The following is a 27464-nucleotide window of genomic DNA, read 5'->3' as shown; positions in this document are numbered from 1 at the left end:
AAGCTGATTTAGAATTAAACACAGTAGATGGTCAAGAGATTACAGTAAAAGGTATGATAAGATTAAATCTCAGTTTCACAGAAACTACAAGACCATTCTCTGCATTGTTCTATATCGTTGAAAACTTAGCAATTAAAGCTCATATGTTACTGGGCTTAAGATCCATGAGAACTGAGAACATAACTATACTCCCACAAATGAATGGAATAGACTTTGATAATGAATTTATAGAGGAAATAACTTCAGAGCCCTCACCGATTGGTAGAAGAGAGCCAAAAAGAATTGGTAATATTAAAGGCTTTAACAAACATACACAAACAGATGAGTGTATAGATCCACTTACACCAGCAACCCCATCCTCCAGAATTAGTGACCCAGCTAACAGTACTGATTTATCAATTTTTCCAGCCCATCTCACTAATGATTTGGTTATACCACCTAATTCATACATGAAGGTTACCATAAAGAGCAAATTACGGAATAGTACTGTTCTTGTCTTAGAAGAATTATGTAAAGTAAAAGGATTGTCAGTAGTAATCTGATTTTGTAATACGAACGTCGAAGGGATAACTCAGATATTCATTATTAATCACATGAATTGGGAAGTTCAGTTGAAGAAGTGAACTTGCATAGTTAATATTGAAAAATGTTTCGCCCTGTGAAGGAAATAAATATTGGTGGAGTAACAAGTGAGATAAAATCTACGGATAGAGAAAGAATAAAGAGAATTTAATTCACTCAGGTGAATTTGACGAAGAAAATGATTTGTTAACCCTGCTGGAAACACACAGGGACACCGTAGCCTTGCCCGGAGAACGATTAGGGTGTACTAACTTGATTAATCACATGATTAATGTGCACCCAGAAACACCACCAATTTTCGTACTCAGCTTATCGCATACCACACTCCCAACGTACACTTGCAAATCAGTATGTCGATGAAATGTTAAAGCTTGGAATTATTGAGCCTTCAGTTTCTCCGTGGAACGCTCCTTTTCTTTGTGCCCAAGAGAAATGGAGAAATGCGTGCGGTAGTAGATTACCGTAAACTAAATAATCACACAATCCCTGACAGATTTCCCATGCCATTGCTAAGTGATGTTCTACAGAATATTGGTCCTGAGAATAATATATTCTCGACCATCGATCTCCTAAACGGATACTATCAGATTCCGGTATCTCAGGAGTCACGTAAATACACTGCCTTTTCAACAAACAGAGGCCATTATCAATATACAAGAATGCCAATGGGACTGAGGACAGCCCCTGGCAATACGTTCCAGCGTCTTATGAATTACGTATTGTCCGGAATTTTAGGACAAGGAATATTTGTTTATCTTGACGATATTATTATCGCAACGAGGAATATTAAGGATCATCTCAGGAAATTAGACTTACTCTTACAAAAGCTTAGTGATGCTGGATTAAAAATTAAACTTTCTAAATGCAAATTTTGCTTTAAGGAAATAAATTTCTTAGGCCACAAATTAAGCTCTGATGGTATTCACACCACTGATGACAAAATACAGGCAGTGAGAGATTTTCCTGAACCCACTACGACTGACGAAGTTAGACAATTTTTAGGTCTGGCTGGGTACTATAGGTCCTTCGTACCACAGTTCTCTCATATAGCCTTCCCTCTATTCCAACTACTCAAAAAAGATGCTGTATTCCAATGGGAAGAAGAACAAAAAGGGCATTTAACAATCTAAAAATTAAACTAACGAATGCACCTTGTTTAGCATATCCAGATTACACGAAATCATTTCTTATTTGTACAGACGCATCAGTTAAAGGATTAGGGCTGTACTGATGCAGGAAGATAAAAGAGGAAAGAATCAACCAATTGCATTTGCCAGCAGACAAACAAGAGGTGCAGAAAAAATTATAGCACTACAGACTTAGAGGCACTTGCAGTGATTTTTGCATTACAAAAGTTTCGAGATTTGGTATATGGTTACGAAATCCACTTATTCACCGACCATAAACCACTGGTGGGTATGTTTAAAGAAAAACTCCTTTCTGGGAGGAGAGCAAGATGGAAATGTACAGTTGAAAACTACAATGTACAAATACATTATATACAAGGTAAAATGAATATAGTAGCGGACGTGATTATCTAGGAACCCGAACACAATTCAGGTTGCGGCGTTAGATCTCAAAGGAAATATCCCAAACCACGAGGATATCGCAAAGGCACAAAGACTTGACCCAGTATGGTCAAAAGTAATATACAAGTTAGAAAGTGGAGATGACATACAATTACCCAAACTGCATGTCCCACTTGAACAATTCACAATGGTCAATAATACATTATACAAAATTAACTCTAAACAACCAAAACGCCAAAGAAATACTAACCAGTTGGTAGTACCTAATGACATGATACCCCAAGTATTACGAATGATACACGACAGCCCACATGCAGGACACCCTGGAAAGGATAAGACATTCAACCAAGCCCAGCTATTATATTACTGGCCTTCATTACGAAGAGATATACACAATCATATAGACAGATGCGAATCATGTGCGAAACACAAAGGATACCCAATCACACCTGCACCAATGGGTAATTACCCAGTACCACATCAACCATGGGACGTTGTCGCTGTTGATTTACTCAAGATGCCATTATCATACAATAATAACCTATACTTATTCGTAGCAACGGATCATTTTTCCCGTTATGTCATTTTAGCTCCAATTAAAGATAAGACAGCAGAGACAGTAGCAAAGGCAATAACAGATAATGTAATATGTCGCTTTACTACCCCAAAGGTATTAATAAGTGATAATGGAGGAGAATTTAATTCTGAGATCTTACAAGAAATATGTAAACAATACAACATTAAAAAGGTTAACGTTTTGGCCTATCACCCAGCATCGAATGGGTTGGTAGAGAGACAAAATAAAAGGTATTAGATGTGCTACGACACATTCTCAGTGAAAATTATGCAAGCTGGGATGATTGGATTCCCAGAGTAGAGGCCTCCATTAATGGGTCTATAAATAAATCCATTGGTGACACACCACATTTCATTATATATGGCACGGATAAAAAATTACCATATGAGCTCCTAGAAGGTGACAGCATGCCTATATACAATTACGATGATTACTCTAAACTCCGTTTACGTGAATTCCAGGACATACACAAAAGAGTGCAAAAACAATTAACGATGTCCAAGGAAGAAATGTCGGAGGCATTTAACAAAAAGGCAAAAGATTCACCTATCAGCTTAGGAGACATTGTTTACGGAGTCATTCATACGAGAGACAATAAATTATCCCCTAAATTTGAGGGCCCATACAGAGTAATTAACATAAAGGCAAACAAAGTTTTAATTAAGTCACTTTCAAGTGGCGAGGAAAAACAAGTTCATATTGACCATTTAAAACGAGTTTCAAGGGAATTATCACATAATTATTCAGCCTCGGATACAACCGAACAGGTGAACGTACCTCAAGAAACCAAGCAAGAACACAACAATGATTACAAAAAGAAATTAAGGTCATATACCAAACAATCGAACATAGGTGCAACTATTCCAATGAAATCTACAGTACATCATTTACGAGAATTAAATATCGATTTAAACTCCTTCTATAAATGAAATAACTGCCAACCGTAACGCACATCATCACTATCATCAACCACAGCTTTATAGGAAATTAATAGATTTTTTTTCGGTAGGTTACGATGAAGGGACTTATGCTATGGATTCTCCTATACATAGTAAGAGTATATGCGCACCTAGACCCCAAGCATATAGTACGACAAGGATGCCTCATAGCTCCAACGGCCACGACTACAATCGTCAAGGATGTCATGAGTACTGAAATAAGTCTAGATTACTTGTATGACTTACCTACTTATATAGAAAGACTTGCGACGCCGATGCGAACTCTGACTTCAAGATAGGGAATTATGTTTCACAATCACATATCACCAAGGAAGTGGATGAAATGGTGAAGTTAGCGAAATGGAAACTAGAACAGGCGAAGTCAACTATGCTCGTCATGATCCAAGATCTCCCATCTTCTGGAACAGAGGTGCTGAGCGACAGGAACAACATCACACGTACTCGCCAAAAGCGCGGTTTGTTCGATCTGGGCGGAACATCTTTGGATTGGCTACAGAGGATGACCTTAAAGAAATAAACAAAAAATTTAATAAGATAGCTCAGGTACTAACATACCAAGATAAATTCATCACAGGACAGAACTCAGCAATGAAAACAATTGTGAAAAATCTGAAACAAGCAGAAAACGTAGCTCTGAGAGTATAGATAAAATAAATAACTTGGAGGGTAACGTTACCCTTTTCCAGCACTTCTCCATCATCACAGAACATATTGACACGATTCTACTACAATTAGAGAACACTAGAGATCATTTCAGGGCACTTATGCAAGGAATTTCGAATGCTGGTGATGGCAAGATCACAAATGACTTACTCCCAGTTCATGAGCTACGTCAGATAGTTAGTCAAGGCATACATAACCATAAAATGAAGCCATTGTTCCGCAGTAGGGAATTTATGCAATATTACCCGTACTTGGAAGCAACACTAACACCAACATCAGTGATAGTTCATGTACCATTCATCACGGAAGACCTGTTCACAGTATACCAAATACACCCCCTTCCCCTATAGAAACAACAACACTTTAGTCATCATCAACATCAACACAGACACCGAACTCATCATGGTCTCCAAGAGACGAGACACTGTCACTTTCGCAAGTGAGTCAACGATTGAGCGAAAGTGCCGCACATCCTTACATGCTGTTCATCTTTGTCCTGCGTACATTTTCACGTTTCAGCCTACTGATACGGTCCCTTGTGAAATGGCTATCATCAGCAATAACAATATTCATCATCATTGCAACTTCACTTTTGCTCCAGATAAACTTGTACACCATCAACGCATTGGACACTCGCAGTTTTTTTATTTCCCTCATAACACATCAGTTTACATAGTCTGTCCAGATATACCACCATCTCATACATCAGCCTCAGGATTATACATAGCACCAGACTACTGTGCGGTATTTACACCATCCATGTCTACTTTTTCCACCATCAATCACTACGCCATCCTCAATCATACACACAAACATTTCCACCCACTGCCTGATATGGACTTAAACATGAGCACAAGTATTAAGTTGACTTCACCTAAGTTTGAAACTATGCAGCTGATCAATGAAACAATGAAGCCCTGGGAAGATTTGAGTTTGAGTATGTTCAACCCATATTATGTGTATAGCCAAGCACCTTCTGTCTTCATAATTATCTGCATTGTGGTTGCAGTATTGCTGTTGGCCATGCACAGAATGCATGCAAGAATTGCTAATTTGGAGTCATTGTTTAGTGGGGAGAGTTAACATCACAGTTAACCACCCTGAATGAAGTGTATATATTTTGTATATAGTATTAATTATATATATAAAAAAAAAAAAAAAATAATAATAATAATAATAATAATAATAACACAAAGAAGAATGACCCATATATGGCAGACCAGTACCATTATCTTTAAATGAAATATTAGTAACTCTTACAATAATCTTAATTTTAAACTATTTTTATTCTTGCATGTATGCATTTCACTATAATAACCCAAGTACATACTGTATTACAGTTAAATAATTTACTTTAATGCATTTATTCCAATATGTATTCAACTTATTTAAAATGTAATATTACTGAATAATCACTATTTACTATGCATAATATATGTATACAATATTCATACAATTATGTTACTTTACAATATTATGTATTTCACTTAATTAGCTTATAAGTTCATTATAATGTGTATGTAGTATGTATTAATATATTATAACTATTAAATGTCGATGGTACGTCATTTTCGCGTCGAGCAAATATAGGACTACATAATAGATAGATAGATAAATAGATAGATAGAGAGACAGATAGAAGCAGGAAGTCAAATGATGAGAAGGTGTTGTGTTTAAGTAGAAGGCAGCAGCGTAAAAACGCTTACACGGGGGAAAGCTGACGACAGCGGCCAGTAAGGAGATGATTCAGTTAGCTGTCAGCAGTCCTCTCGTGAGAAAGTTCTGTTGCCACGAGGAAGATACGTGACACACACACCCTACTACACGAGATGTGAGGAAAGAGAGTTTAGAAGGAGACAAGCGACCCTATAGAGAGGTCGAGACGGAGATTAGCTTTAGAACAGAGAGAGAGAGAGAGATAGCGAGACAGGGAGGTAGCTACCCAGGACTTATACTATTATACCTGTTTAATATTTCCAAGACAAATAAAAATAGTCCCATACTATTCTTTACCTCTCCCGTCACTACATGACATCTGGTGGGGAAACTACTACAAGATATAAAAGCCGCTCGACCACAAGTCTAAAATATACTTCTCTACAATTAACTACAAAGTCTTTATGACATGGGTGTGTATGTGTATGTATGTGTTTGTGTCTGGGTGTGAGTGTGTCTTGCTATGGGTGTGTGTGGGTGTGGGTGTGTAATCACTTGAAACTCTTTGTATGGCATAAGGACGAAAATTATGGAGTAATGGCACTGGAAGTGGGACAGTTTTGGAATGTGTGTGGCATGTGTAAAGTGGGTTAAATAATGAATAATAGGAACTGAGAATTTGATGGTGTGAGGAGCCTTATTGATAACATAAACAGTTGGTGTGATCATGAAGAAAGAGTGGAGAATAATAGGAACTGAAAAATTGTTGGTGTGAGGAGGCTTAGTGATAACATATAATGATATACAGTTGGTGTGGTCATGAAGAGAGAATGGATCTTGATAAGGTGGTGAAAAAATAAAGTCGAGTTTGAAAGTCGGCGGAGGTTTGGATGTTGTAGTTGTTGTTGTTGCAACCCCAGGTTCATCTTGTTGCGATCCCAATGGAAATCAGAAACTTCTACCCGTCGTTTCCAAAAGTCTTTGGTTGAGGTTATATTGAAAGACTGTGTTGCAATAGTGATGTGCATGTGGTGAATGAATGTGTTGTGGTGTGGGGGGTTGCCTTGCAGTGTGGACAAAGTAACTTGTTTCTGAGTTGTATTTTGTGTTGGAAACGTAGCAGGGAACAGTGGTGACCACATCGCAGTCTGACTATATTTTTTTTTTTTTTTTTTTTTTTTTTTTTTAAGACGAAGATGCACTTGACAGGTTGATGATGACTGGCTGAATGCGACATGTCCGAGTAACATAGGTGTATTTCAAATAATTACCAAGTAATGTGACATTACCTGGTAATTATTTGAAATACGAGGATGTTATTCGGACATGTCGCATTCAGCCAATCATCACCAACCTGTCAAGTGCATCTTCGCCTCAATAAAAAAAAAAAATGAGTATAGGTGTGTTCGTGTCTTTCTGGGTAGGGTTGATAAGGAGTGTATGTCTGGTGGTGGTTCACGAAGCATGCTGTTTGACTGAAGGGTTTGGATGCCTGTGATGGCTAATGGCTGTGTTTATGCACTGTACAGTATGTCTGTGATTTGTAGTGTTGGGTGATCTGTGATTTGTATTATTGGGTGGAGAAGGGGATATGTTGCCGAGATACTCTGTGTAGTGTTGGGCAGTCGTTCGTTTGTTTATTTTTTGATGGCGGTGATGCAACATGAAATTGCAAGGGTGAGACAGGTACTGAGCTACAGCAATTAACTGTTTCACGTATTCATATGATCTTTGGAAATAATTTTGCATCTTGATGAAAGTGATCTATAATAGTGATTTTGATGCATACGGTATTTATTCTTTAGGCTTTGTTCGTCTCCTTAACTATGCTGACTCCCTTCGGATCTCTCTCTCTCTCTCCAGGGATGGCCCGACCGGGAGAGTAGGGTCACCCCCCCCCCCTGTGTGTTCTGATTTGGTCAAAGAATTACTGAGTTGGCCAAAAATCAAGAAGTCACTTAGCAGGCTTAAGCTTTTAAAAACATAGGCCTATTTGCGAAACCGAACCAAAGAAAAAACGTTACATTATCTGATGGTTCTAGCTTGTGAAAGTGACCTAACTGATCAGTTGGATCTTCAAAAAAACTGCAAATTGGTGGAAACTCATGAAAACATGAATAAAATTCTAAAAGCCATTATCATTACACAATCTGTATATACAGGTTGTTACTGCTGAATCCTTATTAATCCATTATCCACATTCACTTCAAGTTGACTCAACATTCGTTTTTTCACCTTTTTCCTTATTTGACTTACCAAGTGTGATTTGTGTATGTTATTTTTTTTTTTTTTAAGTAGTTTAAGCATCTTGTATCTCTCACTGTATGACTGAAAATCAGTGAACAGTAGTGCAATTTTGAATTAAGTTGTGTCTATATGCACCAGAAATCCAAAATGAAAGTTTGTTTAAATTTGTCACCAGTAAATAAATTACTTTCCAGGAAATACTGTAAGTCTGTTACAATAAAAATTACTTTCTCATAAATTTAGTTTGTTTCCATCTATTTAGCTGGTCAAACCGTAACACCAAATGGATCAAATTGGTCAAAATTGTCCTTACCCTCCCCCCAATCACATACTCCTCGGGCCATCCCTGTCTTTCTCTCTCCCTCTATACACACACACACACACACACACACACACACACACACACACACACATTAATTATGAGGATTAGTGAACTCGAAAAAAAAGTAGAGAATCTAGTGATAAAGGATGTGTCAGGAAATACGGAAACCACCATACAGAGTCTAATCCAGTCCAACGAAACAGCCAATGAAGAGATTAAGAATTTGAAGAGGGAAAATGTTGAACTGAGGAGGAAACTTGAAGAGAGTACTAATAAAACGGAGAAGGTGAGTAATGTACTAGAAGAACACAAGGCAAAGTGGGCACACGTAGAAGGAGAACAGAAAGAAGTGGTCAGCTTAAGAGAGATCATCCAGGAAGAAAGGGAAATGAACAAGAAAGAAATGGAAGAAAATGTAGTGAAAATACTGAAGAAAAAAGAGAAAATAGTGAGAGAAACTGTAGAAAGGAACAGATGTGTGGTAGTATTTGGAAACAGGGAAGAGGAAGAAAAGGTTAGGTTCGCAAGACTCGAGAGAGACACGAACATGGTGAGAGGAATATTAGGCAAGATTGACCCCGAAGGAGACAAGTGGGTAAAAGAAATTGAGGAAGTAAGGAGGATAGGGCCTTATAAGAAAGGGGAAACAAGACCAATGAGAGTCAAGTTTACATCAGAAAGTGTAATAAATGAGATACTTAAAGTGACCTGGAAATTAAGCAAAGAGGCGGGGATGGAAAATATTATAATAAGAAAAGATCTGAATGAAGAAGAAAGAGAAGTTTTAAAATCATTAAAGGAAGAAGTAAAGGAAAAAAATGATAAGAGGACAGAGGAAGAACGTAATGCTTTTTTTTGGAGAGTATTGGATATGAAAGTAAGGAAATGGTATTTAAGGAAATAGAAGTGAAGGAAACTAGGGGGGATGGTTGTGAAAGATCAGAAGTTGAGGAAGTGGTACGGACAGAGAGTAGGAGAGAAGAGGGTATTAATAATGTTAAAAATAATTTGAAGGTGATATATACTAATGTTGATGGTTTCATATCGACAAGGATCGAAATTAATGATTTCTTGAGAGAACATGAACCTGATGTCATGTGCTTTGTAGAGACCAAATTAAGAGAAGATATTGATGTTCATTTGGGAGATGGTAAATACAAACTGTGGAGAAAAGACAGAAAAGAAAAAAGGGAGGAGGAGTGATGATAGCAGTGAAGAACAACATAAATGTAGATACTGTGGAAATGGGAGAAGGCAGGGCTGAAGTGATATATATGAAATTAGAAACTGGAGAGAATGTTAAGAGAGATATGGCGGTAGTGTATGTTCCCCCAAAGACGAGAGCATGGAAGGATGACGAATACCATGAGATGTTTTCAGATATGGCTAGCTACTTGCAAAAAATAATTGAGAAAAGCAATAATATAATTTTGGTGGGTGACTTTAATTGTAAAGAGGTGAACTGGGAGGAATGGTACTCAGGAGGCGGCGAGGATTCGTGGGGTACTATGTTATTAAATATAATAATGAATAATGTGATGACGCAGTGGGTCAAAGAAGAGACACGGTTTCGAGGTGAGGACACACCAGCAAGGTTAGATTTACTGTTCACCAAAGAACCCGATGTAATAGAATCATTGGAATATCTCTGTCCTTTGGGAAAAAGTGATCACGTGGTCATTGAGTTCCAGATGTTAATAGGAAACGTCGAGCCAAGAGACGAGCTTCATAGACAGGGAAGATACAACTTTGGCAAAGCAAATTTTACAGGATTGAGAAACTTTTTTGAAAATGCGGATTGGAGAAAATTCAGAGAAACAAGAGAGATACAGAGGAAGTGGGATATCTTTCTAGACCTCTATAATTTGGGAGTGGAAAAATTTGTACCAAGAGTAAGAGGGAAAGAAAACAGGAAAAAGGAGTGGTTTAATAGAAGGTGTATGATAGCCAAAAAAAAGAGAGATAAGGCGTGGAACAATTGGAGAAAGAGAGGTAACGACAGAACAAAGAAAGAATATAAAAGAACAAGAAACGAATACACAAGAATACGTAGGGAAGAAGAATGGAATTTTGAAAAAGGTATAATTGACAAATGCAAGGATGAACCCAAACTGTTTTATAGATTTGTTAATGGCAAACTGAAACAAAAGGAAGGAATCACCAAGCTGAAAGTAGATGGAGAGGTCTTTAAGGATGCGGCAATGCAAGCAGAAATAATGAACAAACGTTTCCAGTCAGTTTTCACTAAAGAAAAGGAGCTTGTGGAAGGGGAGGGAGTGATTAGAAATGTTCCGGTGATGAAAGATATAAAAGTGGAGGTGCAGGAAGTGTATAAATTACTGGAAACTCAAGATGTAAGGAAAGCCCCAGGACCTGATGGAATTTCTAATTGGGTACAGAAGGAATGCAGAGAACAACTGGCGGATAAAATTCACAGCTTATTTGTATACTCACTGGAAGAGGGGAAAGTGCCAAAAGAATGGAAGAGGGCAAATGTGGTACCAATTTACAAGGGAGGAAACAGGGAAGAACCCCTGAATTATAGACCAGTGTCTATAACCAGCATGGTCGCAAAATTGTGTGAGAGAATCCTGAAAGACAGATGGATAAAATATCTGGAAGAGATGAATATTTTGGCTGAATGTCAGTTTGGATTCAGAAGTGGAAGGTCATGTGTTTCAAACTTGTTGAGCTTTTACTCAAGAGCGATTGATGTGGTACAGGAGAGAGATGGTTGGGTGGATTGTGTGTACTTAGACTTAGAGAAGGCCTTTGACAAGGTACCTCATAAGAGACTAATGTGGAAACTAGAATATATAGGAGGACTAAAGGGGAAACTTCTGGAATGGATGAGAGACTTTTTGAGAGACAGACAAATGAGGACAGTAATAAAGGAAAAGATGTCTGGATGGAGGGAAGTAACAAGTGGAGTCCCTCAAGGCTCAGTGTTGGCGCCAGTAATGTTCCTGATTTACGTAAATGATATGGTAGATGGAGTGAACAGTTATGCGAGTCTGTTTGCTGATGATGTAAAGATCTTGAGGAAGATAGAGGTTGAGGAGGATTGTAAAATACTGCAGGAGGATTTGGATAGGATACACAATTGGAGCCGGACGTGGGAAATGAAATTTAATGTAAAGAAATGTAAAATATTGGAAATGGGTAAAAGTACCAGGAGACCATCACTGAATTATTTTTTGGGTAATGAACTAATCACAAAAAGGAGAGAAGAGAAAGATTTGGGAGTGCTGGTCCAAGATAGTTTGTCACCAGAAAAGCACATTAACAAGATAGTTGGAGAGACTTATAAGCTCTTGACTAACATAAGAGTAGCATTTCATTATATGGATGAGGAAATGATGAAAAAATTGATAGTGGCCATGATCCGCCCCAGGTTAGAATATGCAGCGGTAGTGTGGTCCCCACACAAAAAGAAAGATATAAACAAGATTGAGAGAATACAAAGAACAGCAACCAAGATGGTCCCCAGTCTGACAGACCTGTCATACAGAGAGAGGCTGGAAAAACTGGATTTGCCTTCGTTAGAGGAAAGGAGAAAGAGGGGAGACATGATTGCGGTGTTCAGGACCATGGTGGGAGTAGATAAAATTGACAAAGAAGATCTGTTTGTATGGGATAAGAGAGCAACAAGAGGACATGGAATGAAATTGAAAAAGTCAAGCTGCTTGAAGGATATCAAGAAATATAGCTTTCCTTACAGAAGTATAGACTTATGGAATAGCCTGGACAAAGAGATCGTCCAGTCTAAAAACTTAAACGAGTTTAAAGTTAAATTCGACTTATTGAGAAACAGCGACGGAAACCCACGAGCATAGTACATTCCGTGTATATCACAATTAGGTATATTCTTAAATATTTGGAACGACTTAGACAAAGAGGTGGTGCATGAGAAAAACATTCATGTGTGTAAAGGTAGACTTGATAAATGTGGATATGGAGACAGGACAACACGAGCATTGCTCAATTCCTGTATACTACAAATAGGTAAATACAAATAGGTAAATACACGCACCACTGTTCCTCTGAATTCTCTGCTTGTATCTCTCCCCCATTACGACTGAAACAAGGCACTAGCTTTGCCCCATCCTCCCACCCACTCTGTAATGCATCTGTTAACTAGTAATCTGCCTTTCTTGTATACGACTAGTTAATTGTTGAAATGTCTTAGGATGTCTTTTTCCAGTGCATAGTGCCACATTATTTCGAACGATGTGCGTCCAGGCATCTCAATGAAATGGATATTTGTGTTTACGTTTCTTTGGATGGAACTGACAGGGTTTTGATTTATGATGGTCACATACAAATCAGTCCTAGTCATTCTAAGAATGAGACTTCAATTCCCATCTCTTGATGTAGCTGTTGTTGTTGTTGTTGTTGTTGTGTAACCCTGGTCTGTCTGGCCAAGCAGAGCCTTGAACCACGGTCAAGCAATTACCTATGTAGGGCTGTCCCGTGCAGTGATCAGGTGAAACTAGGATATCCGGCCTTGAGCTGCATTTAGTCTCGCTACGCCACTATCTTTATAGGCAGCAGTTTGTTTAGTACAACTGTTGCCCTTGTAACAATATTTTCATATCATACAATACATTTCAGCACAAGTATACATACTCGTAATCTTTTCCCAAACTAGACTTTCGGCGCTGATTTTTATTAGTGCCATATTTACTAATAGCGAATACTTTCATGTTAGAAAGGTCGGGAGCCTCTCAAAGAACCACCCAGGCTGGAGATGCTGCTATTGTCGCAGCAGCAGGGGCAACACTTCTTACAATCGCAGTGGCCATAAGGGACAGTCTTCAGTTAGAGGTGTCCGCGCTGACTGTCAGGCGAAGGCTGCATGACGCTGGTATACACTATAGAATTCCAGCAATGATGGAAAGCCTGATACAACAACACAGAGAGGGGAGGTTAGCCTTTGCTCAATGCTACTTTCAGAAGAATCTAGACTTTTGGTCGTGAGTCATCTTCATGGATGAGAAGTGTTTCTCCTCCACCTCGCATGGTAGGGTTCACTGCTGGAGGAGAAACAGCACCAGGTATATAATATTACCATTTTTATTACTGATAAAATTCCGTACTGTTATTCCCCCCCCCCCTCAAGGCTTCGTCTTCGTTGCAGTCATCTGTTTTCTGTTCACCTCGCTGTTACAATAATTAACCGATATTCAGACTTTCACCTATGGAATAGGTCAATAATGAAACTGTCTTCCGCAGTCTGCATACCCCTCCGTCCTTGATTTCCAGTCTTTTAAAGGCAATATGACCAGGCATCTAAAATAATCAGGATCCCTTGTTGTGGTCTTATTCTGTTCATATTGTCCTGGAAAAAGATATGATTCCTTCTACTCTTTGCCTCTATTTTCTTTGCATAAAGACATTAGTGCCGAGAAAAACTGTGATCAGTTCTAAATAATATAAGGTTAGGGGAGCATGTCATCAACTTGTATTCTGTCTAATGGCTGCAACAATACAAAAAAAAGAAAATATATATTTCGCATGCAGATGCGAGAGGATCGACATTTGTGAGGAGGCACGATCGGGTCACGTTACCTGTAACATCTGGGGATAACTGACTCTACATGGCCTGGGTGACATGTTCAGCATTGAGGGGCGTTTTACTGCTGACCAGTGTGTCCATATCCTGGAGGAACGTTCCCTGCCATCTTTACGTGCAAAGGGTTTCCCGTTCCAAGATGGACCTGTAATTTCCATGCATGACCGGTGCCCCATCCACACCGCACGTGTAGTATGGCATTGGTTTCAGAGACAAGACATACTTCACCACTCAGACTGGCCTGCCAAAGGGGCCAATCTAAATGTAACAAACATGTTTGGGCTGACATGATTAATACCTGGCAGCCAGGAGACGAGAGGACAAGAAATGATCTCCTCGACCACGTAAACGCCCAGCAGGATCTTTGCCGGCGCAAACACGACTTCATCCGTGACCTTGTAAGCTCCATGCCTGATAGGTTGCAAGCAGTGATTGAGAAAAAGGGAGGCTGGACCCGATATTGATGTGAAAAGTTAGGCAACAGTTATCATTATATTAAGGATATGTATGCATATTATATAGATAGACAGACAGGCAGATAGATAGATAGATAGATAGATAGATACTGTAGATAGATAGATATAACAGACACAATAGATAGATATAATAGTTATAACAGATATATTATAGATAGATAGATATAATAAATATGTAGATAAAGATATAGATAATTAGATATGGTAGAGAGACAGATATAGAAATAATATAGATAGATAAAGATATAATACAGATTATACTCGTGTGTGTATATATATATATATATATATATATATATATATTGTTGACTATAAAATAGAAGTAAAAATAAAAGTGTCTATTTTTTGTCTGAAAACTTCCGTATAATTATGCTTATATATTATCCACCTCCTATTAGATGCAAGATTACTCACACGTAATAAATATAAGGTGTTCCTTGGCCTTCCCATACAAACAGGACGGATGAAGTAAACTATTGCAATGTCTTTTCCTCCACAATTTTGCGATTTGTTAATGCGTCGGTGGTGGTGGACGGTGGTCGCGGCGGCGGCGGTGATGGTGGATTGTAGGTGTTGGTGAGTGGCGGCGGCGGTGGTGGTGGGCGGTGGCGGCGGCGGCGTTGGTGGTGGTGGGTGGTTGTGGTGGGTGGCAAGTGGCAGAGACTGTGGTGGTGGTGGCTGTTGTTGTTATTGTTGTTGTTCTTATGAGTCTGTGTTTGTTTGTGTTTGTGTATTTACCTATTTGTATTTACCTATTTGTAGTATACAGGAATTGAGCAATGCTCGTGTTGTCCTGTCTCCATATCCACATTTATCAAGTCTACCTTTACACACATGAATGTTTTTCTCATGCACCACCTACCTCGTCTAAGTCATTCCAAATATTTAAGTATTTACCTAATATACCTAATTGTGATATACACGGAATGTACTATGCTCGTGGGTTTCTGTCGCTGTTTCTCAATAAATCGAATTTAGCTTCAAACTCGTTAAGTTTGTAGACTGGACGATCTCTTTGTCCAGGCTATTCCATAAGTCTATACTTCTGTAAGGAAAGCTATATTTCTTGATATCCTTCAAGCAGCTTGACGTTTTCAATTTCATTCAATGTCCTCTTGTTGCTCTCTTATCCCATACAAACAGATCTTCTTTGTCAATTTTATCTACTCTCACCATGGTCCTGAACACCGCAATCATGTCTCCCCTCTTTCTCCTTTCCTCTAACGAAGGCAAATCCAGTTTTTCCAGCCTCTCTCTGTATGACAGGTCTGTCAGACTGGGGACCATCTTGGTTGCTGTTCTTTGTATTCTCTCAATCTTGTTTATATCTTTCTTTTTGTGTGGGGACCACACTACCGCTGCATATTCTAACCTGGGGCGGATCATGGCCACTATCAATTTTTTCATCATTTCCTCATCCATATAATGAAATGCTACTCTTATGTTAGTCAAGAGTTTATAAGTCTCTCCAACTATCTTGTTAATGTGCTTTTCTGGTGACAAACTATCTTGGACCAGCACTCCCAAATCTTTCTCTTCTCTCCTTTTTGTGATTAATTCATTACCCAAAAAATAATTCAGTGATGGTCTCCTGGTACTTTTACCCATTTCCAATATTTTACATTTCTTTACATTAAATTTCATTTCCCACATCCAGCTCCAATTGTGTATCCTATCCAAATCCTCCTGCAGTATTTTACAATCCTCCTCAACCTCTATCTTCCTCAAGATCTTTACATCATCAGCAAACAGACTTGCATAACTGTTCACTCCATCTACCATATCATTTACGTAAATCAGGAACATTACTGGCGCCAACACTGAGCCTTGAGGGACTCCACTTGTTACTTCCCTCCATCCAGACATCTTTTCCTTTATTACTGTCCTCATTTGTCTGTCTCTCAAAAAGTCTCTCATCCATTCCAGAAGTTTCCCCTTTAGTCCTCCTATATATTCTAGTTTCCACATTAGTCTCTTATGAGGTACCTTGTCAAAGGCCTTCTCTAAGTCTAAGTACACACAATCCACCCAACCATCTCTCCCCTGTACCACATCAATCGCTCTTGAGTAAAAGCTCAACAAGTTAGAAACACATGACCTTCCACTTCTGAATCCAAACTGACATTCAGCCAAAATATTCATCTCTTCCAGATATTTTATCCATCTGTCTTTCAGGATTCTCTCACATAATTTTGCGACCATGCTGGTTAGAGACACTGGTCTATAATTCAGGGGTTCTTCCCTGTTTCCTCCCTTGTAAATTGGTACCACATTTGCCCTCTTCCATTCTTGTGGCACTTTCCCCTCTTCCAGTGAGCATACGATTAAGCTGTGAATTTTATCCGCCAGTTGTTCTCTGCATTCCTTCAGTACCCAATTAGAAATTCCATCAGGTCCTGGGGCTTTCCTTACATCTTGAGTTTTCAGTAATTTATACACTTCCTGTACCTCCAATTTTATATCTTTCATCACCGGAACATTTCTAATCACTCCCTCCCCTTCCACAAGCTCCTTTACTTTAGTGAAAACTGACTGGAAACGTTTGTTCATTATTTCTGCTTGCATTGCCGCATCCTTAAAGACCTCTCCTTCTACTTTCAGTTTGGTGATTCCTTCCTTTTGTTTCAGTTTGCCATTAACAAATCTATAAAACAGTTTGGGTTCATCCTTGCATTTGTCAATTATACCTTTTTCAAAATTCCTTTCTTCTTCTCTACGTATTCTTGTGTATTCACTTCTTGTTCTTTTATATTCTTCCTTTGTTCTGCCGTTACCTCTCTTTCTCCAATTGTTCCACGCCTTATCTCTCTCTTTTTTTTTGCTATCATACACCTTCTATTAAACCACTCCTTTTTCCTGTTTTCTTTCCCTCTTACTCTTGGTACAAATTTTTCCACTCCCAAATTATAGAGGTCTAGAAAGATATCCCACTTCCTCTGTACCTCTCTTGTTTCTCTGAATTTTCTCCTATCCGCATTTTCAAAAAAGTTTCTCAATCCTGTAAAATTTGCTTTCCCAAAGTTGTATCTTCCCTGTCTATGAAGCTCGTCTCTTGGCTCGACATTTCCTATTAACATCTGGAACTCAATGACCACGTGATCACTTTTTCCCAAAGGACAGAGATATTCCAATGATTCTATTACATCGGGTTCTTTGGTGAACAGTAAATCTAACCTTGCTGGTGTGTCCTCACCTTGAAACCGTGTCTCTTCTTTGACCCATTGCGTCATCACGTTATTCATTATTATATGCTTTTGAAAGACCAGAGATAGTAGTTAGTGGATTGTGGGTATTGGGTGATATGATGAATATGCTTTTACCAGACTGGTGAGTACAGTTGGTTAGAAGCTGACCACTTTCAGTACAATGACATTTTTCAAATCATTCTTGCTGTTTTCAGTTTAATTCAGCTTATGGATGACTTTTCAGGCTACAGGGGTTGGTTCAGCCTTTCATAATGAGAGGTCTTTCCAAGCTGAATAATATAGTCAACAGTAGCTAGAAAATGCATAAAAAAGTCATCGTAGTGAAAGGGTTGCAACTAGTAATATGGTAATAGTTTAGCCTGGATAAAGCATTGATTAAGCTGGAAATACTTAGGCAGAAAAGTGGTCAGAAATGGAATGAGAGGTGGTAGTTGATTTAGGATTAGTAACGGCCATACCACATTGAGTACACCGCTTCCCGTCCGATCAGCGAAGTTAAGCAACGTTGGGTCTGGTTAGTACTTGGATGGGTGACCGCCTGGGAACACCAGATGCTGTTGGCATAACGTTCTCCCTACGTGTCAAGTGGGGTTGGTGGAGGATTAGTGCCCCTCCCTGTAAAACAATTAACTCTAAGCCCTTGGCCACCCCGTTTGGGATACATGGCATCTGGCAATGAATGAAAAAAAAATGAATATTTAATAACATAGTGCCCCACGAATCCTCGCCGCCTCCCGAGTACCATTCCTCCCAGTTCACCTCTTTACAATTAAAGTCACCCACCAAAATTATATTATTGCTTTTCTCATGGTATTCGTCATCCTTGCTCTTGTCTTTGGGGGAACATACATTACCGCCATATCTCTCTTAACATTCTCTCCAGTTTCTAATTTCATATATATCACTTCAGCCCTGCCTTCTCCCATTTCCACAGTATCTACATTTATGTTGTTCTTCACTGCTATCATCACTCCTCCTCCTTTTTTTTCTTTTCTGTCTTTTCTCCACAGTTTGTATTTACCATCTCCCAAATGAACATCAATATCTTCTCTTAATTTGGTCTCTACAAAGCACATGACATCAGGTTCATGTTCTCTCAAGAAATCGTTAATTTCGATCCTCGTCGATATGAAACCATCAACATTAATATATATCACCTTCAAATTATTTTTGACATTTTTAATACCCTCTTCTCTCCTACTCTCTGTCTGTACCACTTCCTCAACTTCTGATCTTTCACAACCATCCCCCTTAGTTTCCTTCACTTCTATTTCCTTAAATACCATTTCCTTACTTTCATATCCAATACTCTCCAAAAAAAAGTATTACATTCTTCCTCTGTCCTCTTATCATTTTTTTCCTTTACTTCTTCCTTTAATGATTTTAAAACTTCTCTTTCTTCTTCATTCAGATCTTTTCTTATTATAATATTTTCCATCCCCGCCTCTTTGCTTAATTTCCAGGTCACTTTAAGTATCTCATTTATTACACTTTCTGATGTAAACTTGACTCTCACTGGTCTTGTTTCCCCTTTCTTGTAAGGCCCTATCCTTCTTACTTCCTCAATTTCTTTTACCCACTTGTCTCCTTCGGGGTCAATCTTGCCTAATATTCCTCTCACCAGGTTCGTGTCTCTCTCGAGTCTTACGAACCTAACCTTTTCTTCCTCTTCCCTGTTTCCAAATACTACCACACATCTGCTCCTTTCTACAGTTTCTCTCACTATTTTCTCTTTTTTCTTCAGTTTTTTCGCTACATTTTCTTCCATTTCTTTCTTGTTCATTTCCCTTTCTTCCTGGATGATCTCTCTTAAGCTGACCACTTCTTTCTGTTCTTCTTCTACGTGTGCCTACTTTGCCTTATGTTCTTCTAATACATTACTCACCTTCTCTGTTTTATTAGTACTCTCTTCTAGTTTCCTCCTCAGTTCAACATTTTCCCGCTTCAAATTCCTAATCTCTTCATTGGCTGTTTCATTGGACTGGATCAGACTCTGTATGGTAGTTTCCGTATTTACTGACACATCCTTTATCACTAGATTCTCTACTTTCTTTTCGAGTTCACTAATCCTCATAATTAATGTTTTAACCAGGTCCATGACATTGGTATTAGCATCAAATCCTTGAAATTCTAGTCCCTCATTGTTTATATTTTCGGCCATGTTTGATGTTGGTTAAATACCAAAACAGCTGTTACCGAAAAAAAACTACAAACATTCATGTACAACCTAGCCAATAAATCTTTACATTTTTGGTAGACTATTAACTTTCATTATTTTGAATTTAAAACAAGACCTTAGGAGACAGGACAGACAAAATTCCTGAAACTACTTAAGGTTAGCAGCGATGGCTGTTCGTTCGTGTGTGTGTTTGTGTGTGCGTGTGTTTGTGTGTGCGTGTGTTTGTGTGTGTGTGTTTTTGTGCATGTATGTGTGTGTGTGTGTGTGTGTGTGTGTGTGTGTGTGTGTGTGTGTGTGTGTGTGTGTGTTTCAGTGGGAGAATAGTCAGCTCACAAATCACTTAATGATTCATATCAGAGTTCTTTATTTCCCTCTATTTGTGTATTGTAACTTGTTACTTGTATACATATTTTCATCACAACTGCATAATTTCCACATATTTCCTTCATTAATATGTAACAATACTTGCCAATATCTGTATAAATATCTGTTTCATCTCAAATTTCGCATTCCTCGTGTGACTGGAACTGTTCCGGTATTTGCTGCTCTGTCTGTGTTGGCGAGCGGTTCGGGGTATTAACATGTCGTCCAGAAAGAGCGGACCGAGGCTTGTGCCTTCCACTTTGGGTGTAGTACGAACTTCTGAATGGAGCTGTACTTTTATCTCAGTTTGTATCCTAAATAATTTAGAGTGTTTTGCAGTGTAAGTAAACTCTGGCATGTTTTGGATGTCTCCAAGTTCATAACTGTTGTATCCGTTGCTCCCTTGAGAATGCATGAGAACTTTGGAGAAGTAGTAGATCTCTCTAGAATACAGGATGCTTATATAAGAATGGGGAAAAGGCTACAGCAATTTCAGTCAGCTTCAGTTTAGTCTGAGTGTAGTTCACTGTCAGTGTAACTGCAGTTAGTAAAGTTTGTATATCTCTGGTACTAGTGAAAACAGTGACGTGTAGCTGGCAAGCATTAAGTGTAAGTGCAGTTAGTAAAGATCATACAGCTCTGCTACTATGGCTAGAGCAGTTTCAGTCAGTTTTAGTTCAGTCTGAGAGTAGCTCAGTGTCAGTGTAATTGCAGTTAGTGAAGTTTGTATATCTCTGGTACTTGTGAAAACAGTGAAGTGTAGTTGGCAGGCATTAAGTGTAATTATCTGGAAAATAAAGACAATGAGCTATTTACAACGCCTGAGCTGATCTTGTTTACCGTACACCAAAAGGCTTCCTCTAGGAAGAACAACTCACTCAGCAATGTCTTTCCTACAGTGAGGTGCTGATGGTGGAGCCTGTGGCAATGTGGGATGGGGATGTAACAATATCTATCTATCTATAGCCCGACGCCCTAATCCCGCAAAGGGTGGCCGCAGACAAAACGCCTCCAAGTCACTCTGTCACCCACCGTTTGACTCCCCTCCCCCCAACTCACCCCCCCCCTCCCTCATATACCTCTCAACTCCATCCCTCCACCTCATCCTCGGTCTACCCCTCCCTCTCCCTCCCTCCACCTCACCTACATACACCCTCTTAGTCAGTCTTTCATTCTCCATTCTCTCCACATGTCCAAACCACCTCAGTGTATTTCTCCTAATCTTTTCAACCACATCCACATCTACCCCACAGTGTTCCTTCACTTCTTCATTCGTCAACCTGTCCCTCCACGTCACTCCACATGCTCCTCTCAAGTAACTTATTTCCACTGCTCTCACTCTTGACTTGTTCCCCTCTTGCAAGGTCCACGCCTCGCTTCCATACGTCAGGGTAGGGATCACAATACCATCATGCAGTGACTTCTTAACTTCCATACTCACCTCCCTATTTCTCATCACTGCTTTCAGTGTACCAACAACCTTTCTTCCCTGCTGTACCCTTTCACGTACTTCATCCCCCAAAGTTCCATCCTTACTCATCACACTACCCAAGTACTTGAATGCACTCACATTCTCCATATCCTCACCATCCAACCTCACTGCACACTCTGTGACTTCATTCCTCTCAAACACCATAACTTTACTTTTGTTTACATTAACTTTCAGCTTCCTCCTCCTACACACTGTCCCAAATTCATTCACCAAACCTTGCAACTCCCATTCATCTTCACTCAACAATACTGTATCATCAGCAAACAGCAACACCGGAAGCTTCCAAATCTCACAATATACTCCTGGCATAAAACAAGGCAAAATAATGATCATGAAAGTAAAATAAAGTTTCTAGCAGTTCATAGGAAGGGAAAACCCCACATTCCTGGAAACAAAGGGAAAGGATGAAGGTGGAGGGAGAGTGGTGGTGGATGGAGGGAGGAAGGGAGGTGTTGGCAGTGAGAAGGAGTGGAGGAAGGGAGGAAGCATGCTTGCTACGTACATCAGCTATGGTATCCAAGGGGTACATGGGGGTATGGGTGGTTGGGAGGCCATAATGAGGAGTGGACCAGTGGGGCAGAGGTAGGTGGAGAGATGGCAGGGGGTGGGGGGGGCACCCCTCCTCTAGAGGCCCAATCTGGCCATACCCCACCAGATACTATAGTTCCCATAGGCTTCGTCCCATATACATCATAAATGAGGTGGTGCTGCCTAATGCCAGTTTTTGGATGGCTCTGTAGCATCAACAGACATAGGACTTTATGCTACATTTTCCAAAAATGTCGTTTGGTAGATGTGGGTCTTTAGGGGTTAAGGGGTTAACCCCTTAACCGCGGGGCGTCACTTTCGTGACGCTTGGGAGCAAGGGATCATACCGCGGGGCGTCGCTTTTGTGATTCTGTGTTATTTTGAATTCACCCGGGCTTTCAAGTGGGGGCTTGTATCATCTATCAGTACTGACAATGTCCAACACTAGTCAGCACTCCTAATCTCATCTGTACTCCCATCCATTGTTGACAATTTAGCCATTTCTCCCCGTTCTTGACTCCCCTCCCTACCCCCCCTCCATTACCCTATCCTCTCGCCTGCCCGGCCATGCTACGCTAAGCAAATCTTCCCTGGAATTTTTCACTGATTTCATCCATTGAAATAAGCCCTATGTCGTATTTTTATACCAAATAATATATACAAGAAAGAAATCAGGTAAGTGAGAGTGCCATACACCTGGAATTGGCTAATTATCACCTGACAACACCTCACGTGCACTCGTTCGCTAATTTTCGCTGTTTTTTTCCCCTTGAAATATGCTGTATAATCTATTTTCGTAATAAATATACATGTAAGGAGAGAAGGGAGAAGCCTAAGTGATATTTACATTCACCTGGAACTACCTAATTTATAATGTATTGTCTAGATTTCCTGCCAATCATATCAGTGCTACACAAAGCTGTTTCAAGATTTAACATTGGTAGCTCTGATTATATATCTCCTAAGTAGGCCTCTAATCTATTTTCGTAATAAATATACATGTAAGGAGGGAAGGGAGAACCCTAAATGATATTTACATTCACCTGGAACTACCAAATTTATAATGTATTGTCTAGATTTCCTGCCAATCATATCAGTGCTAGACTTAGCTGTTTCAAGAAGTAATATTGGTAACTCTGAATAACCCCTAAAGCTGGCATCTAGGCTAGCTGGCCTGGCCCCTGCGTTAGCAGTGTACTCTCATCTTCCGAAGTGAGAGGACGTATGTTTCATCTTGCTGACTTCAAGGCCTTTTTTTACCCCCATGCAAATGGCTCTGTGACCTTTACCCCCTACTAAACCTTGTGTGGAAAGAGGTAAAGGGCTGACAATTGATAAAAGAGTGACTACGATCTTTCTATTGAGTAAAACAGTGCAAGTGGAATTGTAAATAATGTGTAAATAATGTGTAAACAGCAAGTGAAAGTAATGAAAATGTAAATATACGTGAACAATGGAAAATAGTTTTATAAGTTATTTCAAGTGACAGTGCATAACACTGTAAATAAAATAGAAATGTAAATAACGTAAATAAAATAGAGAACGTAAATAGAAATGTAAATGAGTAGTATTATAAGAATACGAGTATATACCCTAGGAGTAATGAAAGTGAAAGTTTCACTCTAGCATGTCTGAATGCTATGAGTTATGAGAGTGAAGATGAAAGTGACATTCACTCTCAATGCCAGTATACAGGACGAGAAAGTGAATGCTACGTATTTTACTGAAAGAAATTGAATCCCTACAGTGACAATAAACTAATACTACTGAAGGAAACTTATGGATAAAGACTGTAGATATATATAAGTGTTATATAGTAATAGAAATATAAAGTGTGAGGGGTTTTATGAATAATAAATGACAGACTACCATGAGTGAACTAGTGCCAGTGCGACGATCAGACGCGCTCGTAATTTCCATTGCTTTCACAGTGTTTTTTTTTTTGAGTATGGATCCCAAACTACTTGAAAATTGTAGAATAGTGTTTATAGTGTTTGTATCTGGCTGTGGTAATCATATTACGGGTTGTCGGGAAGTGTAAAGTGGAGACTTCGTTACCCTACTTCAGAGGTCTCCACAAGTCCTACGGTAACCGACGAAGGCTCAACAATCATTCCAGGAGAAAGCTGAAGGTATGTGCCATAAGCATATGTAATTTTATTATTCTAGGACTAATAACTGATTTTTGGCAAATATTTTTTGAGAGTCTGTCGGAGCCCAAATAACCCCGCGGCACACGCAAGTAATTGGTAAACAAGCCCGCGGTGTAGGGGTTAAGGAACGTGATGATAATAATGGGGAGGGGGGGGATTTTTCCAGCAATTAAAGGTAATTTACCACCCTGAAAATAGCTGAAAAATTTACAAAATAAACGGAAGGAATATGAACTGAATTGATAACGTCTTCCTGCTGCTTAGGTTAAGTGTACATTTGGCGTTCATTCTTTTATTCGTTCCTGTGTATATGCATGAAAGAGAGAGTATTCATATAAGCAATAATGTCTGCCATTAACCCCTTAATAGCATCTGGTGTTTAACAACGCTTTACCAGACCAGTGTCAGTGATGTCAAGATAGTGCAAGCTATAAAAATAAAAAAATTGCAAACAATTATGGGAAGGGAACAAAGGTCACTGGTATGTTTACACGACCCTGCGCTACCATCCCAAGCAGTCGGGCAGTCACTTCATCCCGGATGTTTTCGCCCATATGTCACATGCACCGTAATTTTATGAATTCTTCCGCGAATCATAGTAAATCACATAATAGGCTTAGGAAGCTAAAAAACACACTGCCAGGTGCACCAGATGATTCTCTTCACAACTGTAAGAAGAAGAAAAAAAAAAAAAAATTTAAACCAATGAAAAAATGGTTCTGGAGCCGGCCAGGGAGCACACAAATTTCTGAACCCACGGCCATTGTGGGGGTTATGATGTACCTACGACTGTTTGTTTCTGGCATAATAGAAGAGTCTGATTTCGTTTCTCAATTTCCCAATGGTAGGGCAGGTTAGGTTAAATTACTGTATTAGGTACAGTTAAGGTAGGTTTGGTTAGGTTTAGTTAAATACTTAGGAGAGTCCCTTCTGCCATTATGCTGATGAATTAAACAAGAGCTGTCACAGCAGAATGGTTAAAAAGAATGGGGAAACAGATTTAGCAAGAGATATTTATTTACCATCCCAGAAATAAATATAACAGATTATCAGGAAGAACTAATCTGGTAATGTGCTTCTACTGCTTAAAGTAAAGCATACGTTTCGCGAATGAGCAAACAAGAACATCTCTCTGGTGATGGTTTCCCTCAAGGTATACCTAACTTGGCTTCCTTTCTTCACCAACTGCCTCATCCAACTCCATCCAATCACCATTGGGAAGGGGTCGTAAGTGGGTGTGGATAGGGTGCAGACTCACTCCTGCTTACCCGCGGCTTTCTTGCTAGCAATTGGACATTTGCTATCTAAACGGGAGCTATTCTATGGATAATTCTATGTATTACCGTACCACTGTATCATTTGGTCACAGCCCAGATATGCTGAAATCTGGATATTCCGAACACAGATAATCAAGCTTTAACTGTATTAGGATTACTGTACCAAGGGCTAAATGCAACAGAAAATGCAGTTCCAGTGCTAACCTGAAAAGTAAAGTACTGTACAGCTTTTTTTTGTATCATCAACTGCTTCACTTTTCAAAGTTTAATTCTCATTGGACTGTCATATGACACTAATTATGGACATGTAATAACTGACAACACAGTAATTTAATATAAATTATATTCTTATTCTTGTGCAACACAGGTATAAATAGGCATACAAAAGTTATCTGCATAATTTTTTTGCAAGTGAAGCAGTGTGACTTTGAAAAGCTGATTGATCTGTCATAAGTATTGGGATCCTTAAGTATACTGTACATAATGCAAACAGCAAGACTATTTACATACATCAGTGCCATTATCCATAATTAGACCTTATGAACTTATACAGTACAGTATATCAGTTAAGACAAACTCACGGGTTAGTTGGCGAAAGGATGAACATAGAAGAGTAAGGTAACATCGGCTTTGGTCCCCCCATGTCTTCATCGTCGGCATCTTTGTCTTCCTGGGCGGCATCTCGCTTGCTGCTGGAGATGTACGTTGATGGTAAGTCAGTATGCATGTAACAACACACAAAATCACTAGGTCACTGTGCTGGCTTCAACTTTATTGCCCTGCTTCAAATGAAAGAAATAAGACGGCACTGCTACATCAAAGATGTTAACCCTACTTCTGTAACATCTCTATCTTCAGGTGGTATCCATGACAGCTCCTGAAAGGGCATGGCATTAACTGAGGCTGGGAACTCTTCTTGTTCCTGCCTAGAGAAGACCGAGTGCCCAAGTTTAATACTCCCATTAAGGAAAAATAAATAAATTCAGTAACTACTTACTAAAACCTCCAAAACATTTCTTCTTTGAAGGAGCACTGCTTTGTTATAATGATGAAGCATGTGTATCTCAGTGACTAGAGAAGATATACTGGTTGGGTGAAACATTAATATGCTGGTTTAATGTCAGATTTGTGCTAAAAGTTGAGACAACTACAGGAAAAACATATAGGAAAGAAAAGGGAGCTGTACTTTGCTTTTGTTGAAATGGAGAAGGCTTTTGGCAGAGTCGCTTGGGAGGTGGTGAAGTGAGCAATGAGAAACCCTGGGATCGAGGAATGGCTAGTTAGAGTGGTTATGGCTATGCATGTGGCTGCTTGCACCCTGGTGAGAATGAATGGAAATTTGAGTGACAAGTATTCGTGAATTTTGGCATGTATCAGAGGTCAGTCTTGGGCCCCTTACTGTTTGTCATGGTGCTTGAAGCTCTCTCGCATTACTTCAGAAATGAGATTCCCATGGGAGATATTGTACACTGCTGAATTGGTACTGACTGTAGACAATGAAGGGGAGGCGAAGGAAAGATTTAGGAAATGGAGAGATGGAATGGGGCACAAGGGTTTGAGAGTAAATTTGGATAAAACAATAGTGTTGATATCTAGGGCTGGTGGCAGCACTGTCAAAGCAGTGGGAGTGTGGCAATGTACAGTCTGCCACAAAGACAGCGAAAGTAACTCCATCTTGCG

The 27464-nt window shown here is 39.3% G+C and overlaps 1 protein-coding gene and 1 non-coding gene across 2 annotated transcripts in view; one reads left to right on the top strand and one right to left on the bottom strand.

Annotated features, from left to right (window-relative positions):
* The window catches only part of cac (calcium voltage-gated channel subunit cacophony), a 2326612-nt gene that overhangs the window by 1275604 nt on the left and 1023544 nt on the right, over positions 1 to 27464 (bottom strand). The window contains exon 24 of the mRNA XM_080268748.1: positions 26366 to 26476. Coding sequence (XP_080124874.1) covers positions 26366 to 26476 — 111 coding nt within the window. The remainder of the gene's footprint in view (positions 1 to 26365; positions 26477 to 27464) is intronic.
* Positions 18237 to 18355, top strand: LOC145395109 (5S ribosomal RNA). Its single transcript, XR_013896540.1, has one exon. It is a non-coding gene; the product is annotated as a 5S ribosomal RNA (ribosomal RNA).

This window comes from Coenobita brevimanus, chromosome 29 (genome assembly GCF_032717465.1).
Source record: "Coenobita brevimanus isolate Jiangsu-jjx chromosome 29, ASM3271746v2, whole genome shotgun sequence".
Taxonomy (NCBI): Eukaryota; Metazoa; Arthropoda; class Malacostraca; order Decapoda; family Coenobitidae; genus Coenobita; species Coenobita brevimanus.
This window is presented reverse-complemented; position numbering and strand designations above follow the sequence as displayed.